We start from the raw sequence: 19993 nt of genomic DNA on the forward strand, positions 1-19993 counted from the left end.
TGATCAAGAGGAAGAAACGGAAGGGCCATAATGACTCAACCAAGAAGTTGCACAGGTGCACAGCTTATTTGGTTTATGTGTTAAGTTCCCTGATACGCGACTCCTCATGGATTTCGTCTTCAATTCAGATTTCAGAATGTCCTATGGATTTTTGGTTTTATTCTCGACCACATTTCCATTTTTATCAAACTTTATGTTATCATGTCTTAATGGGAAAATAGATTTTTTCGACACCCAACTTATCGTGTCTTTAGAAACTTATCATTCAACTATAATTTTTTTTTCTTTTACTCACTAATGTTGGGTTCATATTTTTTTTAGTCACTAACGTTAGGTTCGGATTTAATTATTAGCATTATGTCAATTTTTTGTAATATTATTAAAATATAGTGTTAACGAGTACAAAAATTGTCATATGCGTCTCTTAAAAAAACTTATATGCGTCACTCTGGACTTGTCATTGCTCAAGTCATGGCGATTGATGGATAATTCATACTAGAGATCAACTCAGTATTTGCATTCTTCGGACAAGAAAATCCTTCTGGAACATTCTTTGCAAGAAGCTTGATAGTTGACAGATTAAATCCCAAATTGCAAAGAAAGCCATAATAATCACTGGTAGTAGTCTCATAAATTAGCCCAGGATTCATTACTTGTTCTATGTTCACTACTTCACTTCCCCTGCTCCAAAATCATACGGTGTAGCTTCTTCTAAGACTGGTAATTTTAAGATAGGAGGATCCATCGCTACTCATTAGTGATCCTTATGGACGATACTTGTGAGTTGCAGCTGAGGCATAAACTAAATCTTCAACATCTTATTTATAAAATTAAACATAGAAGCCGTACATCATATGATCCAGATCGGTTACTGGACCTATCATAGGCTCAAAACAAAAGAACTCTGCATTCTGTACTTGTCATTGCTCCAAGTGATCCCAACCAAAAACCTCACTCTCAAAAGAATATTTTGTCGAGAAATTCACATCATAACTTAGCTTCTCACACTCACACTCCTTTGTAAAATGTAGTGTGTGTGGTATCACTTGCACCTTGATATGTCAGGAGCATCAACTGTTGCCTCATATACTGTCTCGTCTTCATCACCGACATTTGTAACACTTCTTGTTATATTTATGTTGAAATTCGTGATGATGGATAATTCATATTAGTTACCTGTTTGATTGTATATATGAGAGTTGCATTTCCATCCTTGGAACCGATAAAAGTATAAGGAAACATCAAATGCCCAAATATTATCGAGTCACTTTGAATTTTTAAAAAATTGTCAACCATTATCAATCAACGTGCACCTTGATTTAGAGTCTCGTTAATTTTTTCCGTTCCCCTAATATCTAATGAACCTGGAACACAATATCTAAACACATTCCAAGTTACAAAAAACTAAGTGTGCATGTCTGTGCACTTTGGTAGGCCTTGTTCCTGAAAGTATTTATGAAGGTAAAATTAAGCTAGGTTTATGATTAACATATCGTTGATTTACCTTGATATATTATCGCTGATGTTATGAGCTCGAACCTTGGCTGAAATATCATCTATTAGCGGGTATGCACATTTTAGCTTTACTTTTAATGTACAATGTGTTGGAAAATATGGGTGTAAGTCCCATATTGGTAAGTCATATTTTTGAGCATTATGACTAAAAGATGTGTGAGATATGATGATATTCTCTTAATAATGGAAATTATTATTTTCCATTAGAATTTGGCTCAAATATTATGGCATAAATTAATTTGATTTTGTTTCAGATTAATTGATATGGTGTATGTCTTGATATATTTAATCTGATTCTGTTTCAGATTATGTATGGAATAGAGTAGCTTGCAAGTATTACACCGATTCCATAATTAATGATATTTAATTATGGAAAAGAGTAACGCACAAGTCTATCTACACCTATATAAACACCTCTAAGGCGTTAGGGTTAGACACATCAAAAACATATTCGTCTTTAAACACAAAACTCTCTCTCTCGGTGATAGTTTCGTACCCGTTCAAGCTCGCTGTAGGTGTTCGTTATCCGTAACGCCGCCGCTACCTCGTTTTATCCTGGGAGGCTATCGACTCGCACATACGGTGAGAGGCGAAATAGCTTTAAGGAGACAGTTTCAACTGGACTCGAGGATCTCTCTTCTGTTTATATCTTTTCTTCCTCCGTTTGATTTCGTTTACTCACGCACACATTTGTTTGATTATATGTATTAATCGCAGATTGTATCCACAATCTTAAAGCTATTTTTTTATATACATCTGTGACTGATACATCTGTATCTGTTTGTTTTGTTGAGTAACAGATCGATGGAGAACCAAACTGTGAACGATTCGATGAACATGATGGCTGATCCCAACGCACAGATCACTGGATCTCATGGGGTTCACCAGCAGCCGATTAACCCTAACGCACGGATCGTACGATCTGATGGGGGTCAAACGCCTGTTGGACATGTGCCTTCGGGATATGTGCCTGTGGGACACACTGTCATTGGACAGTTTAGTGTTCCTCTTGGACATATATCGGCAGGATTCACTTCTCCGATCATACCTGCGGTGCCTACTGGTGTGCATACACCTGTAGTACAGACGCACGTACCATCTGTTCCACCTGTGGTGCCTGCTGCACCTGTTATGCCAACTGTGCCTGCTGCACATGCTGAAAAACCTGAGAAGTTCAACGAAACGAACTTCAAACGTTGGCAACAAAAGATGCACTTTATCTGACCACGTTGCATATGGATCGCTTCCTTAAGGAAGAACCACCGTTGCTCACTGCTGAGAGTAACATGCAGACTGTGCATGCTGCTGATGCTTGGAAGCACCCCGACTACATCTGTCGGAACTATGTGTTAAATTGTTTGTCTGACCCGTTGTATAACGTATACAGCGCGAAGCCAACAGCTAAGGTCTTATGAGAGTCACTTGACCATAAGTATAAAACCGAGGACGCTGGGGCAAAGAAGTGGATTGTTGGCCGCTTTCTTGATTATAAGATGACAGACTCTAAGAATGTGGTCAGTCAGGTGCAGGAACTGCAGGTGATCATTCATGACATTCATAATGAGGGAATGGTCATAAGTGAGTCTTTCCAAGTTGCTGCTGTTATTGAAAAGCTTCCACCTGGATGGAAAGATTTCAAGAACTACCTTAAGCACAAGCGAAAGGAGATGTCTATGGAGGATCTTATTGTTAGACTTCGTATTGAAGAAGACAACAGAGGGTCCGGGAAGAAAGTTAATGTTGCCACTGAGAAGGCAAACATGGTGGAGCATGCTCAAAGCTCCAAGCCCAAGAAGACTAATTCTAGTAAAGGGGCAAAGCTGGCACCCAAAGGAGGGATTTCGAAGTCGAAATTTCAGGGGAAGTGCTACAACTGTGATAAAGTTGGTCATAGGTCTTCTGACTGCAAGAAGCCCAAGAAGCCCAACAAGAAGAAAGAAGCAAACATGGTAGAGAATATCTCCAAGGATATGGGTGATATAGACCTCTGTGCTACGGTCTCTGAAGTGAACCTGGTCGGTTCTAATCCACGTGAATGGTGGATTGATACTGGTGCTACTAGGCATGTTTGCTCAGACAAGGCAATTTTCTCTAGCCTCAAAGCTTCTGATGCTGGTGAGAAGCTCTACATGGGGAATTCAACAACTTCTACCATTGAGGGTGAAGGCACGGTGATCCTGAAAATGACCTCTGGGAAGAATCTGACTTTGAAGAATGTACTTTATGTGCCTGATATTCGCAAGAACCTTGTGTCTGGTTCTCTGTTGAGTAAGCATGGCTTTCGCATTGTAATAGAGTCAGATAAAGTAATTTTGTCTAAGAGTGGTATGTTTGTAGGCAAGGGTTATTTAACCGATGGGTTTTTTAAGCTCAATGTAATGTCCGTTAAGGACGATAATGAAATGAAGAATTCTTCTGCTTACTTGCTTGAGTCTCCTAATTTATGGCATGCTAGATTAGGACATGTAAATTATGACACTTTACGACGTTTAAGTGCAAAAGAATACATACCTAAACTTACTATCGATTCAAAACATAAGTGTGAGACTTGTGTTGAGGCAAAATTAACGAGATCATCATTTAAACGTGTGGAAAGGAACACCAAAGTGCTAGACCTAATACATAGCGACATATGTGATTTAAAATTCGCTCCAACAAGAGGAGGAAACAAGTATTTTATTACATTCATTGATGATTGTACAAAATACTGCTATGTATATTTGTTGAAAAGCAAAGACGAAGCTATAGATAAATTTAAAATCTATAAGGAAGAAGTTGAGACACAACAGACTGAGAAAATCAAAGCGATACGAAGTGATCGTGGAAGTGAATATGTTGAACCATTTGGAGAATTCTGTTCACAACATGGTATAATCCATGAGGTCACTGCACCATACTCCCCTCAGTCAAATGGTGTGGCTGAAAGGAAGAATCGCACTCTGAAAGAAATGATGAATGCGATGTTGTTAAGCTCTGGGCTTCCACAATCGATGTGGGGAGAAGCCATCTTAAGCGCAAATAATATTTTAAATATTACGATGCGCAAGAATAAGGATGTAAGTCCTTATGAAATGTGGAAGAAAAAGAAACCAAGTTACCAACACCTGAAAGTGTGGGGGTGCCTTGCAAAGGTACTGATCCCTACACCGAAGAAGGTGAAGATAGGTCCTAAGACTGTGGATTGTATTTTCAACGGATATCCTCCACATAGTACTGCATATCGGTTTCTTGTTCATGAATCCAAGATTCCTGATATTCAAAAGAATACCATTATGGAATCAAGGAATGCCTCATTCTTTGAGACGATGTTTCCCTGTAATCCAGGAAACCAACAACCTACGACGTCTAAACGATCTCATGAGTCTGTAGATGACGATAATGAGAGTGACGAAAGTGGAGATGAAAATGTGGGGGTAGTGAGAAGGAGCAAAAGACAACGAACGGAGAAATCCTATGGGTCTGATTTTATGACCTATTTGCTCGAAGAAGGTGACCCAAAAACCTATAAGGAGGCGGTTACCTCACCTGATGGACCTATGTGGAAAGAGGCCATCAAGAATGAAGTTGATTCAATTATGCAAAATCATACTTGGGAATTAGTGGACTTGCCAACTGGTTGCAAACCATTAGGTAGCAAGTGGGTTTTCAAGAAGAAGTTGAAAACTGATGGCACTATTGATAAGTATAAGGCCAGACTTGTAATTAAAGGATACAAGCAACAAAAAGGCCTTGATTACTTTGATACATATTCTCCTAAAACGAGAATAACGTCCATAAGGATGATGTTTGCTATTGCTGCAATGCGTAATCTAACTGTACATCAAATGGATGTGAAAACAGCCTTCCTAGATGGGGACATAGATGAGGAAATCTATATGGAACAACCCGAAGGGTTTGTTGTCCCAGGATAAGAAAGGAAAGTTTGTAGATTGGTGAAATCATTGTATGGTTTGAAACAAGCGCCTATGAAATGGCATGAAAAAATTGATGAGGTCGTGCTGGCCAATGGCTTCAAAATCAATGAATGTGATAGCTGTGCCTATTACAAGGATAACGAGAACAGCTATGTCAAGGAGAATGACAATGGCTATATCATGCTGACGCTATATGTAGATGATCTACTTATTGCCGGAAGCAATGATAAAGTGATCAAATCTACCAAGGACATGTTGAAATCAAGATTCAACATGAAAGACATGGGACTAGCAAATGTAATTCTGGGAATTCAAATTTCTAGAACATTAGAGGGTCTCGCATTAAGTCAACCACATTATGTTGACAAGATACTTGAGAAGTTTCTTAAGGACGACTTTGAGAAAGCTAGGACACCTGTGGATATGACTTTGCACCTATCCAAGAACAAAGGTGTAGCTGTTTCCCAATTGGAATACTCGAGGATAATTGGTAGTCTGATGTACCTCATGAGTTGTACAAGACCAGACATTGCATACTCAATTAGCAAGTTGCGTAGGTTTACGAGTAATCCGGGAGCTGATCACTGGAAAGCGATCATAAGGGTACTAAGGTACTTGAGGGGAACTCGAGACTATGGACTGCACTATGGCAGATACCCAGCAGTATTAGAAGGATATACTGACGTAAATTGGATATCTAGCAAGAAAGCACTTAAGTCTACGAGTGGCTATGTGTTTACATTAGCTGGAGTGGCAATATCATGGAAATCCTCAAAACAAACGGTGATAACTCATTCCACGATGGAAGCTGAGTTTGTGGCACTAGATAAATGCGCCGAAGAGGCTGAATATCTACGTCAATTTCTGGAGGATATTCCAAGATGGCCAAAGCCTGTAACTGCAATAGGGATTCACTGTGATAGTCAATCCGCTATTGGCAGAGCACAGGGCACGATGTATAATGGAAAGTCTCGTCATATACGACGATGACACAGTTCCATTAGATAATTGATCTCAACCGGAATTATCACTGTTGACTATATACCGTCAAAAGATAATATCGCGGATCCACTAACCAAAGGGTTATCAAGAGAAGTGGTTGAGAAATCATCGAGAGGGATGGGCCTTAAGCCTATTGCTTAACGGCATCATGGTGGACACCCAACCATTGCTGACTGGAGATCCTAAGAACTTGGTTCAATGGGACAACTAAATCATGATGACCAAATCACTGTGGGGGTAACCCCTGGCCTGTTCCTATGATGAGGAAACAGTGAGACCCGTAAGGTACGAGGTTAAGCTTTGAGCTTTTAATGATCTTTGATGAATACATGGAGTTCAGGAGTGAACGCATGGAATTCAGTTGAGTAAACGCGGGTTACTCTATAAGATAGAGATCACCTATGTGGGAGAGAAGTGGGGTCGCTTCAAAGGAGAATTGCAAGGCACAATTCTTTAGAAACTTCTGCAGAACCAGGACGATGTTCCATGGCCAAAATGGACATACTCATGAGAGCTGAACGAGTCAAAAACGATATAGTGATAAGTATATCATCTTTTACACAAACGGTCGAACAGTTCAAGGACAAGCACGTCTACTGTCTACCAGTAAAGTCGGTATGCTTACTCGAGCGAAGGTTCAAGGAGCATTCTCTACCTATCGTATGCTATATCTGATCGAAGAAACTATCACCAAGTCAAACTCCGTGTCTGTCTGTCTGGTGTGTGCTACTAAGATCACCAATCTCACCCATGTGGGGGATTGTTGGAAAATATGGGTATAAGTCCCATATTGGTAAGTCATATTTTTTAGCATTATGACTAAAAGATGTGTGAGATATGATGATATTCTCTTAATAATGGAAATTATTATTTTCCATTAGAATTTGGCTCAAATATTATGGCATAAATTAATTTGATTTTGTTTAAGATTAATTGATATGGTGTATGTCTTGATATATTTAATTTGATTCTGTTTCAGATTATTTATGGAATAGAGTAGCTTGCAAGTATTACACCGATTCCATAATTAATGATATTTAATTATGGAAAAGAGTAGCGCACAAGTCTATCTACACCTATATAAACACCTCTAAGGCGTTAGGGTTAGATACACCAAAAACATATTCGCCTTTAAACACAAAACTCTCTCTCTCGGTGATAGTTTCGTACCCGTTCAAGCTCGCTGAAGGTGCTCGTTATCCGTAACGCCGCCGCTACCTCGTTTTATCCTGGGAGGCTATCGACTCGCACATACGGTGAGAGGCGAAATAGCTTTAAGGAGACAGTTTCAACTGGACTCGAGGATCTCTCTTCTGTTTATATCTTTTCTTCCTCCGTTTGATTTCGTTTACTCACGCACACATTTGTTTGATTATATGTATTAATCGCAGATTGTATTCACACAATGTGTATAACAATGCAATTCTTACATTTCCTTAATATAAAGCAAATCCTAGATCCATGCATATGCACATTTTAATAATTTTACAGGATCTTATACTTTTTAATAGGACCAGGCGAGGTTTTGAAAGAAATTCCCAATAAACGAGTCAGTCAGACTATAGATAAGAGAGAGATAGGTAAATTCCCAATAAACGAGTCAGTCAGACTATAGATAAGAGAGAGATAGGTAAATTCCCAATAAACGAGTCAGTCAGACTATAGATAAGAGAGAAATAGGTAAACCCTCTAGATGTTATTGCAAGGGAGTAATTTAAGGAGAAGTAAATCCAAAATCAGACTATTAAAAGAGAAACATTATAAACCTTGTAGATTTTATTGCAAGGGAAAGAACGAAAGGAGAGGTAAAACAAATAGATCAAGGGCTATTGGCTATTGTGAAAACTGAATTACAATTTTATAAGGCCTCTCTTTAAGTGGTGGCAGTGTCGTAAATGGACTTCGCTTAGTTTTGAAATGAATCTAAATTTACTACGTCGAACTTTCAAAGTTCATTTCAAATTATGTTACATTAGTAAAAATGTTGAACTCTAATTTAGCCATAAATAACCGGTGTCAATAAGATAATAAAAGTATTTCTATATTATTATAATTGAATTATTCATTAATTAATATAGATTTTAAAGAATATGTAAATTTTAGTGGAGTTGGCTAATTCAAATATAGTAAACAAAACTTTTATGCCATGTAGGAAACACCAAATATTTCATACATAATAAAAAAACACCACAAATCCCATAACAAGCAAGATAATGTTTACACCAAGTACAATTAAAAAATAAAAGCAAACATGATAAAAGATCATAAAGTCAGCAACATAATAATCACTAACCAGTTCAACATAATAAAATAGCAGAATGCAAAAAAAGGGCCTGAATTCTGAAAAAAATGTTTAAATTTCTTTTATATAGTTCTAATATAAACAAATTTTGAAAAAAAAACATAATTATTAATGTTAATATTAAGTTAAATAAATTATAAAATGACATGTGTCGAGTAATAGGCTAGTATCAAATAATATATCTAAGCATAATAATAAAAATACATAGATATTACACTAATTACTAAACAAATACTAATAAAAATACAGGAATATCACATCAAAGTGTTAATATTATTAAAAGCAGTCCAACATTCTAGCTATCTAAGTTCCTAAACTAAAACTGAAGGAATGAAAAAAATTCGGTGCTCCAACAATCTACTAAATCTTCCTTAAAACACTAAAATCAACATTTCCGTACTTATTTTTAAGGAACGGTACCCTCATTTTATGGATTCCTTAACTATTATTTTCAATAAATTAATTCTACCATTATCTCTTTCTTTCTTTTATTTATTGCATTTTTGTTGATGAAATGCATTTTTAATTACAAATTATTAAATAGGTAATAAGAATAAGAAGTATTGTTAAAAATAAATATACTTATCACTATCTTAAATTGCTAAGAGCTAATATTTTATAATATATTTAACTATTATACTAGGAGTCTGTAGGAGTCTGTTGTAATGATTGAATCAAGTTCATAAATATATGCATCGCAAATCAAGAGAGAAAATAGTGAGCCAGAAGAGATGAATCTGCATTATCATTTTAGCCTCTGTCTTTTACAATCACCTCAGTTTGTTTGTCTTATATAAGACAGAGAACATAAGTTTGGCTACTGGACAAAATAGATAAAACGTTTCTCTACCTAACAACCTTAATTTGCTATAGGAAAATTGAATGACAGCTGAAAAATAGATGTGTTCCCTTATTACTCCCCCTCAAGTTGGAGATGATGGCAAAGCTGAAGCTCCAATCTTGCGAAGAAGATGACGGTGTTGTTGAACTGGGAGGATCTTGGTAAGTATATTAGCTATTTGGTCAGAAGAGGAAACATGAGAGGGTTGGATGACACCATCTTTGATCTGATCGCGGACAAAATGGCAGTCTATTTCCACGCTCATGTTGTACAGGATTAGAAGTTATGGTCAATGCTGCTTTATTATCACACTTAAGTTGTGTAGATGGCAGATTTTTGAAGCCCAGGTCTTTGAGAAGGCTGTATAACCATGTGACTTTGCAAGTGGTCATGGCCATTGTACGGTATTCCGCCTCAGCAGATGAGCGATCCACCACACTCTGTTTCTTCGACTTCCATAATATAGGTGATGTGCCCAGAAATATGCAATAACCTGTAGTAGATTTTCTGGTGGCAAGACAGCTAGCCCAGTCGCTGTCGTAGTAGGAAGTAAGGTGAGCAGCACTAGAGGAGGCTAGTAAGATGCCCTGTGAAGATGATCCAGCAAGGTATCGAAGGAGGCGTTTTGCAGCTTGAAGGTGTGTTGTTGTAGGGGCATTCATATATTGACTGAGTGTGTGGATTGTGAATGCTATATCAGGGCGGGTTATTGTCAAATATATGAGCTGGCCAAGTAAGTGTTGATAAGGGATAGGGTTGGGAAGTGGGTCTCCAGTAGTTGGTGTAAGTTTGAGGTGAGAGTCCATAGGGAGTGAAAGAGGTTTATAATTAAGTAAGCCATGTTCTGTGAGAAGATCGAGGGTGTATTTTTCTATGATATAAAAAAGTCAGAGATTGATCTGTATACCTCAAGACCTAAAAAATAGCTGATAGGCCCGAGGTCTTTCATATGAAATTGGGCATAAAGCATTTGTTTAAGGTGAGAAATATCAGCCATGTGAGAGCCACAAATCAACAGATCATCGACGTAAACAAGTACAACAAGAGTAGTGGTAGGTGTTTGCTTTAAGAAAAGGCTGTAGTAAGATTTTGACTGTTTAAAATCAAGGCTGAGAAGGGTTAAAGATAGTCTTGAAAACCATAAACGAGGGGCATGTTTAAGGCCGTATAGAGCTTAAAGTAACTTGCAAACTAAGTTGGATTTAGAGATACCTTTGTATGCATCATTCAGAGAGATTCTACACCCAAGATGGGTATATCCAGGTGGCATTTTCATGTATATATCTTCGAGGAGCTCGCCATGTAGAAAGGTGTTGGATACGTCCATATGGAAAGCGTACCAGTCTTCTATGGCAGCAACAGCCAATATGGTTCGCATTGTTGTCATTTTGGCAACATGTGCAAATGATTATGTGTAATCCTCTCCATATTTTTGTCTGCAACCCAAGATGACAAGACGATATTTATGTCGTTCAATGCTACCATCCGGGTTAAAATTTGTTTTAAATAACCATTTGCATCCAATTGTTGTTTTGCCTTGTGGGAGTTCAGTTACAGTCCAGGTGCCATTTCGTTCAAGAGCTTCTAATTCATCATTCATAGATGACACTCATTGATGTTGTTGGACCGCTTCCTTAAAATGAACGGGATCCTTTGTTGTGGTGACAGTAGCAAGGAAGCAGTTAAAAGATGTATTGATTGACAAATCTGCAATGCTGGCCGCTGGTTGTGCAGAATAGTTAGTAACATAATCTTGTTGCCACTGTGGAGGTCGATGAGCTCTTGTAGATCGTCGAACAACAACAATGTCATCTTGTATGTCATTGTGAACAGTGAAGGATTTCGAGCACATAAACGCAACGGAAACAGTAATTAAAAAACGTAAAAATCATAATTTTTGAAACCCGCCGCAGGATCCATGCGAAAAACATATATTTAATTCGTAGATCAGATTATTTACCTTAAGAAGCTTTACCTAATGGTTGACTAATGGAGATCCAAAGCTTGTTCAATCACCACGCATCCCGCTCTCGCGATCTACACTCTATCGATATCCACACGAATGCTTGAACTCATGGATTGGATGTGTACTAGCACAAACTCGTTTCTTCTTGCTCTCTCCATCTTCTCTCTTGGTGGCTAGGGTTTTAGTAAAAGTCTTGCACTCAAAATCAGCCACACAAGAGATATTATATAGAGAGTATAATAAGAATTATAACTCTTAACTAATTAGGAGTTATTATTAATTCAAAATTCCTATTTGTATAATAATTAAGTCACACTTAATTATTTAACAAATGAATTTCATAATTAATATTAGTAAATTCGAATATCAATATTTATCTAATTAGTTAAGTCATACTTAATTAATATTATACATAATTTCAATTACTTTAATATAATTTAAATCCAATTTAAATTAAATAATCCTTCAAGCATTCTTAGTGTGTGACCCTATAGGTTATTATTACGTTGGCAACGAATTTTAAATCTAATTTAAAATCGTAAACAATGAGCGGCATCTGGTAATACATCATTGCTACCCAAGTAATAATAATTGAATCGGTGATCGATTAAACCTTTAGTGAATAATGTACAATGTAATATAATCTCTTTAACCAAATATTATAGATTAAACTAGAGGCATGTAATGTGTCATCCTCATCATAGTTTAATCCAAGTTTCCTTGATCAATGAGTAGACTATCATATCAAATCAATATTTGAGCGTGGCCACGCATTTCATAGTCTAGCTCACACAAGAGGCCAATAATATCACTCCTAAAATAGGAGGGTTAAATTCCATCTAGATCATTCATAATTCTCATACGATTCATAATAGACTCAATGTCCACTTTTATCATTACTCGGTCAAGGATAACTTTTAATGGAATCAATGTATATTAATTCTCGTATAGAAATATAATGACTTCGGGTCTAAGGACCATTACATCATTATCACTGTGAGAATTACTTATGACACAACAGACATGTAGAATCTCACATTGGGTCTGTCCAGCACCATGTACATATACATCTGCCTGTGTTTTTGACTTTAGTATCATCATACCTATGATCAATGAGATGTGATCATCATTCAACAAACACACCAGTCTTAATGCATTATTATTGTCCCTTAATAATAATACTCGACTAGGGACCTTTAGGAATATTGATACTATTCTCAAAATCTCATTTCTAAGTCACGTACTTGGAGATATAGAATTGCATATCATATTCCAAGGACATTTATTAATCTAACATTTATATCGCAGTAAATTAAGAATTAATAAATTATAAAGGGAATAATCGATAGAACATAAACATTAATAATCCTAATGTCTTAAACTAAAACATCATAGTGTTGTCTCTAGGGCACAAACACTAACAAACAAATGGCTGTGAGGTTTGTAAATCATTGCTGGTTGCAGGGGATGGATATCTTGAGAACTCATCAGAAATATATTTCTCATCAAATATGTGCAGACTTTGAGTTTGAACAGGGTCCGACATGTTAATTGGGAGAGGCTGCATATAATGTAAACCCGCATTTGGTGAGAAGGGGAATATTTCTTCATGAAATTTGACATCTCTTGAGACAAATTCAACCATTGTGCTCAAGTTTAGAAGTCGATAGCCTTTCTTGGTTGGTGGATATCCTAAGAACACGCAAGGAATACCCCGAGCTGCAAATTTGTCAGTAGAAACAGTTGGGATGTAACTAATGGCAAGACACCCAAATACCCGGAGATTATCATAATCAGGAGGTTCTGCATACAAAGCCTCATAAGGTGATTTGTTACTCAACAAAGGAGTGGGTAACCTGTTAATCAGGTGCACAGCAGTCAAAACACAATCGCCCTATAGGTGCAGGGGAAAATTTGCTTGAAATCGCAAAGCACGAGCTGTTTCCAGAATAAACCGATGCTTTCTTTCAACTCTTGCATTTTGTTGTGGCCTATAGGAGCAGCTTGTTTGATGGATAATGCCTTTATTAGCACAAAAATTGCTTACACAACGCATTCGCAAACTCCATTCCATTGTCAGACCGTATAGATTTAATAGAAGCAGCAAAATGAGTCTTGACGTAGTTGTAGAAAGCTTTCAACGTCTTTAAGGAGTCTGACTTATTGGACAATAGATAAACCCAAGTGTAACGTGTATGATCATCTACCAAGGTAAGGAAATACCTACAAGTTCCTTTTGTATTTTCTTTATAGGGTCCCCAGATATCTAGATGCACTAAGTCAAAGGCTACTTTAGCATGTGATTTACTACTGGGAAATGAGAGTTTAATGAACCTAGCAAGTGGACAAGTGAGACACACAGTTGAGTAGTGTTTGAGAAAATTAGGAAGATTACTGACCTGTTTGACTTTATCAATAGGCGCATGCCCCGGTCTATGGTGCCAGAGGTTTAGATTAGCACTGGTTGTGGAAATAAGTGACACATGTTGAGATTTTTTATTTGATGCTTGTGTATGATGGGTAAAAGAGTGTACAGGAAGCACTAATGGTTTATGTGGACTATAATAATATAAACCATCTCTAGCAAGACCTACTCCTACCACTTTATGAGAGCTAACATCAACAATGCAACAATGGTTTGAGAAAAATTGAACTTGACAATTATTATCCTTTATTAGCCTTTGAACAGACAATAAATTGTGCTTAAAATTGGGAACACGCAAAACACCGATAAGGTTTAAACTATTAGGTAAAGAGACAGTACATGTATGTGATATTACAGTGGTATCCCCATTTGGAAGATTAATACGAGGTGAGTTACTTGTTGGAGCTACATTTTGAAGAAAGGTCATATGGGGCGTCATGTGGTCCGAAGCACCGGAGTCCAGAATCCATTCATGATTCAGGGTGGTTGAGTTATGACAAGATATCATTCCAGAAAAATGGAACTCTAGATCATCCTCCGGTTCTAGGGCCTTTGTGGAGCTTAACTGTAATTGAGGCACCGGTTGTGTTAACTGCTCGAGCTACTGAGGTGATAGGCCTGGACTAGTTGAGTTTGAAGTTGTTGTTGCATTAGCCGCCATCTTGGAGTGTACTGATTTTGAAGGCCATTTAGACAAAGGAGTATTATTCAAATACGCCCTCTTGGTGCATTGATGATGCCTCTGTGTTTTGGATGCCATGGAGGGTATCCAATTACGGTCCAACACCTCTTACGGGTGTGGCCTTTGACATTGCAAGCAGAGCATTGTACAGGCCTCTGATTATCAGAAGAGTGAGGTTGGGTGCTCCTACTGTACATAACTGATAATTCGAGATCAGGAGTGACTGAATGTAACAGATTTCTTTGTGCTTCTTTTTGCTGAAGGACAGAGACAGCTTGCTCAACACTTGGCAAGGTAGCAGACATTAGTAGCTGACTACGTTGAGGACCATAGACTTCATTTAGTCCATTCAAAAATTGAAAAAGTCTAGCTTCCTCTTGTTGCACCTCTATTTTACTCAAGAAGATTTTTATTTCATCAGTGGGTTAAGAATGGCAGGAAGAAGGTTCATCGAGTCAACCTCTTCACACAATGTTTTCATTGTGGTGTAATATTCATTAATGGAGGCAGTATGTTGACGAACTTCATAAAGATCTTTGCTTAGCTTATATTTGCGCGACCCATTTGTCAAAGTAAATCTCTTTTCCAAATTTTTCCACATTTCAGATGCATTATTCATAAACATTATAGATTGACGAACAGTTGAAGAAACATTACCTGTTATCCAGGCAATAACCATGTTGTTACAAGCTTCCCAAATTTCTGCCTTTGTGTCATCATCTTGTGGCTTGGTTATGGTTCCATTCACGAAACCCAGTTTGTGTTTGGAGGCTAGGTTTATTTCCATGGATCGACTCCAAGATCTATAGTCTGCTGAGCCTCGCAGCTTTTCTACTTGAATAGATGTAGCATTGTCTGAGAGGTGAAGAAAGAGTGGGTTTAGCATGTCTTGATAGGATAGTCTAGCAGGGGTTCCCATTGTAGTCACAGATCAGGTGTAAAGAAGAATAAAGTTTGAGTTTTTAAGATAGAGACTAGAGAGAGAAAAGTAGATCTGAGAGTGTAGAAAGATTAATGATAAGGAAAGGTGTTTGTTAAGAAAGAAAAGATTGACAGTATCAGAGAACTAGGAGAATCTTGTATACAGGCAGGAAAGAAGGCCTTGATACCATGATGATTGAATTAAGTTCATAAATATATGCATCGCAAATAAAAAGAGAAAATACTGACCAGAAAAGATGAATCTGCATTATCAATTTTAGCCTCTGTCTTTTACAATCACCTCAGTTTGTCTTATATAGGACAGAGAACATAAGAGTATCTCCAATGGCGTTGGCTATAATTGTTTGGCTAAACCGGATCTGTAAGACAACAGTTAAAATTTGTTGAATCTGCAACACATTGTATTTCGATGGTATTAACTATATTGGTTAGCTATATTTTAAAAATGGTATGTTATTAAAATTTTATATTGTTATAAATAGAATATATTACTTCAATATGGTAATAAATGATTAGATTTTCTTTTACGGATTTTTTACAGGTTTGTAGTAGTTCAACAAATATAGTCAACATCAAGAGGTTGGCTATATTTATAGACAAGGGAAATGTACCATTGAAGATGATTTTTTTTTACAAAATCTCTATATTTTTCATTTATAGTAGCTAAGGGTTCTACATGGTTGAAAATGCTCTAAGTTTGACTACCGGACAAAATTTCTTTTTTCTGAAATAAGATTCCTCCTCTGATTAGAAGTTGACAAAATAAATGTATATTTTGCAAATATAAATAGAAACAACTCATAAACTATAGTTCCCATTGTAAAAGTATATGTACAATCTTCAACACACAAGTTATATCAAAAGTAAACAACATTTTATAGTTGGCATAAACAATAAAGAGTTGTCAAAACTGCAATTCCATTCATGTAAATTAAAATCATCAACTAACTTGACCACAAAACACCAAATACAAGTAATACGCTCCACTCAGCAAGATTCGTGTGATCCTTCGCCAGAGACAAGAATTATCATATAGCAAAAGTGCTCTCTGGCACCCATATCCTAAGGCACCGATCATAAAACGAGCAAGTAGCTACTGCAGTCCTCTTCTTTTCGCCTTCATGAGATGTACTTATTTTCTGCCAATCTGCTCCATATGCAAGGGATTCATGCTTACTATATGTTTCAATTACTTCAGCTCCATCTCCTTTAATTTTGACGACTGCAAAGCCGTTGTGCATACAAGCTGCCAACACTATGCCTGGTATACAAGGATGTTGTTTGATTCTCCAAACTCCTCCTCCTAAACAGATTGAAGTTTCATTCACAGGTTTTGAGATTGATCTAATATCCCATATTCTTAGATACTCATCGTAGCTACCAGTAAGTAACATATGAGGATCAGTGAGACCCTTTGATATGCAACATACCCCCATCTTGTGAGCTCTAGAATTCTGAAATGCCAAGTCCGATGAACTCCGTAAATCCCAGCCACTAAATTTGCAGTCGTCTGAACCAGTGTATACAATATTTGGCTGGTGATGATCAAAGCAAGTAGCCCAGACTTCAAATTCATGTGCTTTCCATTCTTGTACTATCTCTAGTTGAGACTCGAGAAAGGAGACAACTGATATAGACCCATCGGAGAGCCCCACTGAGATGGATGTTGCTGAGGGATTCCAGTCCAAGCATAAGCACATGGATGAACTAATTTTTTCATCGTTCACCTCTTTCATTATACTACCTGCATCCAGAAAATGTTCCAATATATTTTTCAGGCAGATATCATTTTAAAGATAGCTCAAGTCAACTTTCACCAATGTACTACATTTTACATAGTAATGACCACAACTACTTATTCAAGCTACTCACTAATCACTAGTAGTTCACTTTATGGTGTGTCTTGATGTATTAAACTAGTATAGTAATTAGTCAAAACCATGATAAATATTTAGATGCTTTAGTGTAGAGTTATGTAAACTTCTCTACCAAAAACTAAATCTATTATCCATGATATTAAAGCATTAAAATCAATAACCAGAAATCAAGTAAATGACAACCGAACTCACCGTTAGCTACTGTTCCATCTCCCGCATTTTCAATACGATGAAGCCTTAAGTGACCATTAGCATCAGCTTGTGCAAGCAGGGGACATACATTATCCCCAACAGGATTCCATTTCATATCAAAGATGCCCGCAGTTTCGACTCTATGAATCAAGTCAAGACCACCACCATCACCACCCACATCAGCATTCACATTAAACAAAGAAATACTACCTGAACGACTGGGGTGATCACCCTCTTCAAGTGTGTACGTTGCAGCAGCTAGCAAGTGTTGAAATGATTCGTGTGGACAGAATTCCACCACGTCTGCGTTGCCGTCTAGAAAGCAATCCGCCACGTCCATTCCTAACTAGAACAAAAAATAGTTAGGCTTATGATAAAAACTAGTTTATATTATTACTGATGGGAATAAGAATGGAGGGAAACAGGAACGGAAATTATTTATTGAAAGTTAATTGTGTCGTCCGGGAATGAGAATGAGTTAACCACATTCAGTTGTTTGGTTTAGTCTATGATGGGGATCAAAAGAAATATATTTAACTACATATAGATAAACAAACTTTAAAAATAAAAATTTAATTATATGATTGACGATGAATAATAATATAAGACAAATGTATACATATGCATGGTTATCCTCGTATGATTATGGCAGACAAATGAATTATAAATCAGGCTTTAAAAATTGGTTCAAACTAATCAGATTTTGAGAATTAGTTCAAACTACAAGCCAACTCAATTAAAATCGTCTGATAAATTACCAAAAAAAAAGATACTCAACCAACTTCAACTCATTCAGAACAAGGACAAGTTCAGTATGCGGCACAAAGCTTTACTAAAAGAGCATATATATACCTGCAACAACAAATGCAAGGCTCAACAAACATTGAAAGCTAACAGCCGCAACAAGATAGCTGATACACTGAAAAAAATTCACATAACATATTTCATCACCTACTACTTGCTTTGATTGTTTTAACTATCAAACAAGAGAGATACATTTTAACAACCAATTACTGTTTACAATGTTAAAATTTAAATATACCTTCACACTGTTCTCGAATGTAGTACTGATGGTATGGCAATTCTTAGTCAATATTTAAGGCTATGATACAAGTACTGCTAAGTTTAAGAATTACTGGAAACATCAAACTTATAGGTAAGATAGAAAAGAACTCAGAAACAAAAACTCACAGATAATGTAATGAAGGGCCATGTCTGTAACTTTAACACACAAAACGATAACGATAACGATCACCATTGCCTCAATTACGATGCCCCAAAACGCAAAGTTCCTATAATAATCAACAGTGATTGCTCACAACAGGCCTACATAAAACTCCTAGGGATTTTGCTACACACGTGTAGCAAGTTTGGGCTTAAAAACGTAGAGACAATGGTTGAAGTTAATTCAACTTAGAAGGCCGGTCTACAATGGAATTCGATAAGTACCAGTACACAAGAGTCACAAGACATGATCATATACTAAACATATCAGCTAAGCAACAGAAACACTTGTAAGATAATTCAAATCAAACAATAAACCGAATTATATATACCATTCAACTTGGCAACAATGAACGTCAGTTAAACATTTTATCAAACAGTTTCAGTGCATACATAAATACATAAATATAAGGTACAGTAAACAAAAAAAAATTATATGGCATATGGTGAGGTGAAGCTTCTGTAGTGAAATTACCTTATTGAAGAATCTCTAAAAAAGAAAGAATGATATGTATATGTGAGCAACCAGCTTTATGTATGTATGTAGTTATACAGTTGTACTTGGTGAAGTGGGTGATCTTGATAATAATAATGATAATCAAAATATCAAATTTTTAATTTTCTTTCAATTTTATTATTTTTAGAATATTGAAAGTATTTTAAATTACATTTCAAACTCTGTTATAAAAATTGGTGCATTTTTCAACAATTGCTAATAAATCATTGATAAATCGATAAAAAAAATTGACTGATTCGATAAATCATGATAAATCATCATATTTTTCAAAAATCTTGCGATAAATCACAAATCGATAGATTAACTGATTAATTCTGATTTCCAAAATTTGTAACCATAATTTTAAGTTGATTTAACCGATACAAATTATATTTTTTTTGAAATAATCACACTTACATATATTAAACCTCCTCGGAAATAAGGTTACAAATAAAAGTTGGAACAATATGATACCACTTCATAAGATCTGGTATAGAACAGGTAACCTGCGCTAACACGTGACTATACATAATTAACGAAATCGAATCAAATTTCTTAAATACATACATATTTAAGTACTCTGAAATGATTCTAAATATTCTATATAAATATGAT

At 36.5% G+C, this 19993-nt stretch overlaps 2 protein-coding genes across 8 annotated transcripts; both read right to left on the bottom strand.

The window, feature by feature from the left end:
• Positions 1-15056: 15056 nt before the first annotated feature.
• LOC141702145 (uncharacterized) lies at positions 15057-15566 on the bottom strand. The gene has a single exon (XM_074505847.1). The coding sequence runs from the start codon at positions 15564-15566 to the stop codon at positions 15057-15059; it is 510 nt and encodes a 169-aa protein (XP_074361948.1).
• Positions 15567-16490: 924 nt separating this feature from the next.
• LOC141702142 (uncharacterized) lies at positions 16491-19482 on the bottom strand. Of its 7 annotated transcripts, none has more exons than XM_074505836.1 (4): positions 19358-19481; positions 18417-18510; positions 17659-18000; positions 16491-17333 (listed from the first exon to the last, which is right to left on the bottom strand). In XM_074505836.1, exons 3-4 carry the CDS (start codon positions 17996-17998, stop codon positions 16618-16620), a joined length of 1056 nt encoding a protein of 351 aa, XP_074361937.1. In that variant the 5' UTR covers positions 17999-18000; positions 18417-18510; positions 19358-19481; the 3' UTR covers positions 16491-16617. The 7 variants fall into 7 exon arrangements, with proteins under 7 accessions (XP_074361937.1, XP_074361931.1, XP_074361936.1 ...); XM_074505830.1 differs by having other exon boundaries at positions 17659-18004; XM_074505835.1 differs by lacking the exon at positions 18417-18510 and adding an exon at positions 18511-18577 and having other exon boundaries at positions 17659-18004; positions 19358-19402.
• Between the last annotated feature and the right edge of the window lie 511 nt (positions 19483-19993).

Source organism: Apium graveolens, unplaced genomic scaffold (assembly GCF_009905375.1).
Source record: "Apium graveolens cultivar Ventura unplaced genomic scaffold, ASM990537v1 ctg4688, whole genome shotgun sequence".
In the NCBI taxonomy this organism is placed as follows: domain Eukaryota; kingdom Viridiplantae; phylum Streptophyta; class Magnoliopsida; order Apiales; family Apiaceae; genus Apium; species Apium graveolens.

Coding starts and splice junctions, on each gene's coding strand:
- LOC141702145 (XM_074505847.1), bottom strand. CDS start 15,566: ATGGGAACCCCTGCTAGACTATCCTATCAAGACATGCTAAACCCACTC.
- LOC141702142 (XM_074505831.1), bottom strand. CDS start 17,998: ATGGACGTGGCGGATTGCTTTCTAGACGGCAACGCAGACGTGGTGGAA. Junction 17,334..17,658: donor AGATGGAACAGTAGCTAACG/GTGAGTTCGGTT, acceptor TTCTGGATGCAG/GTAGTATAATGAAAGAGGTG.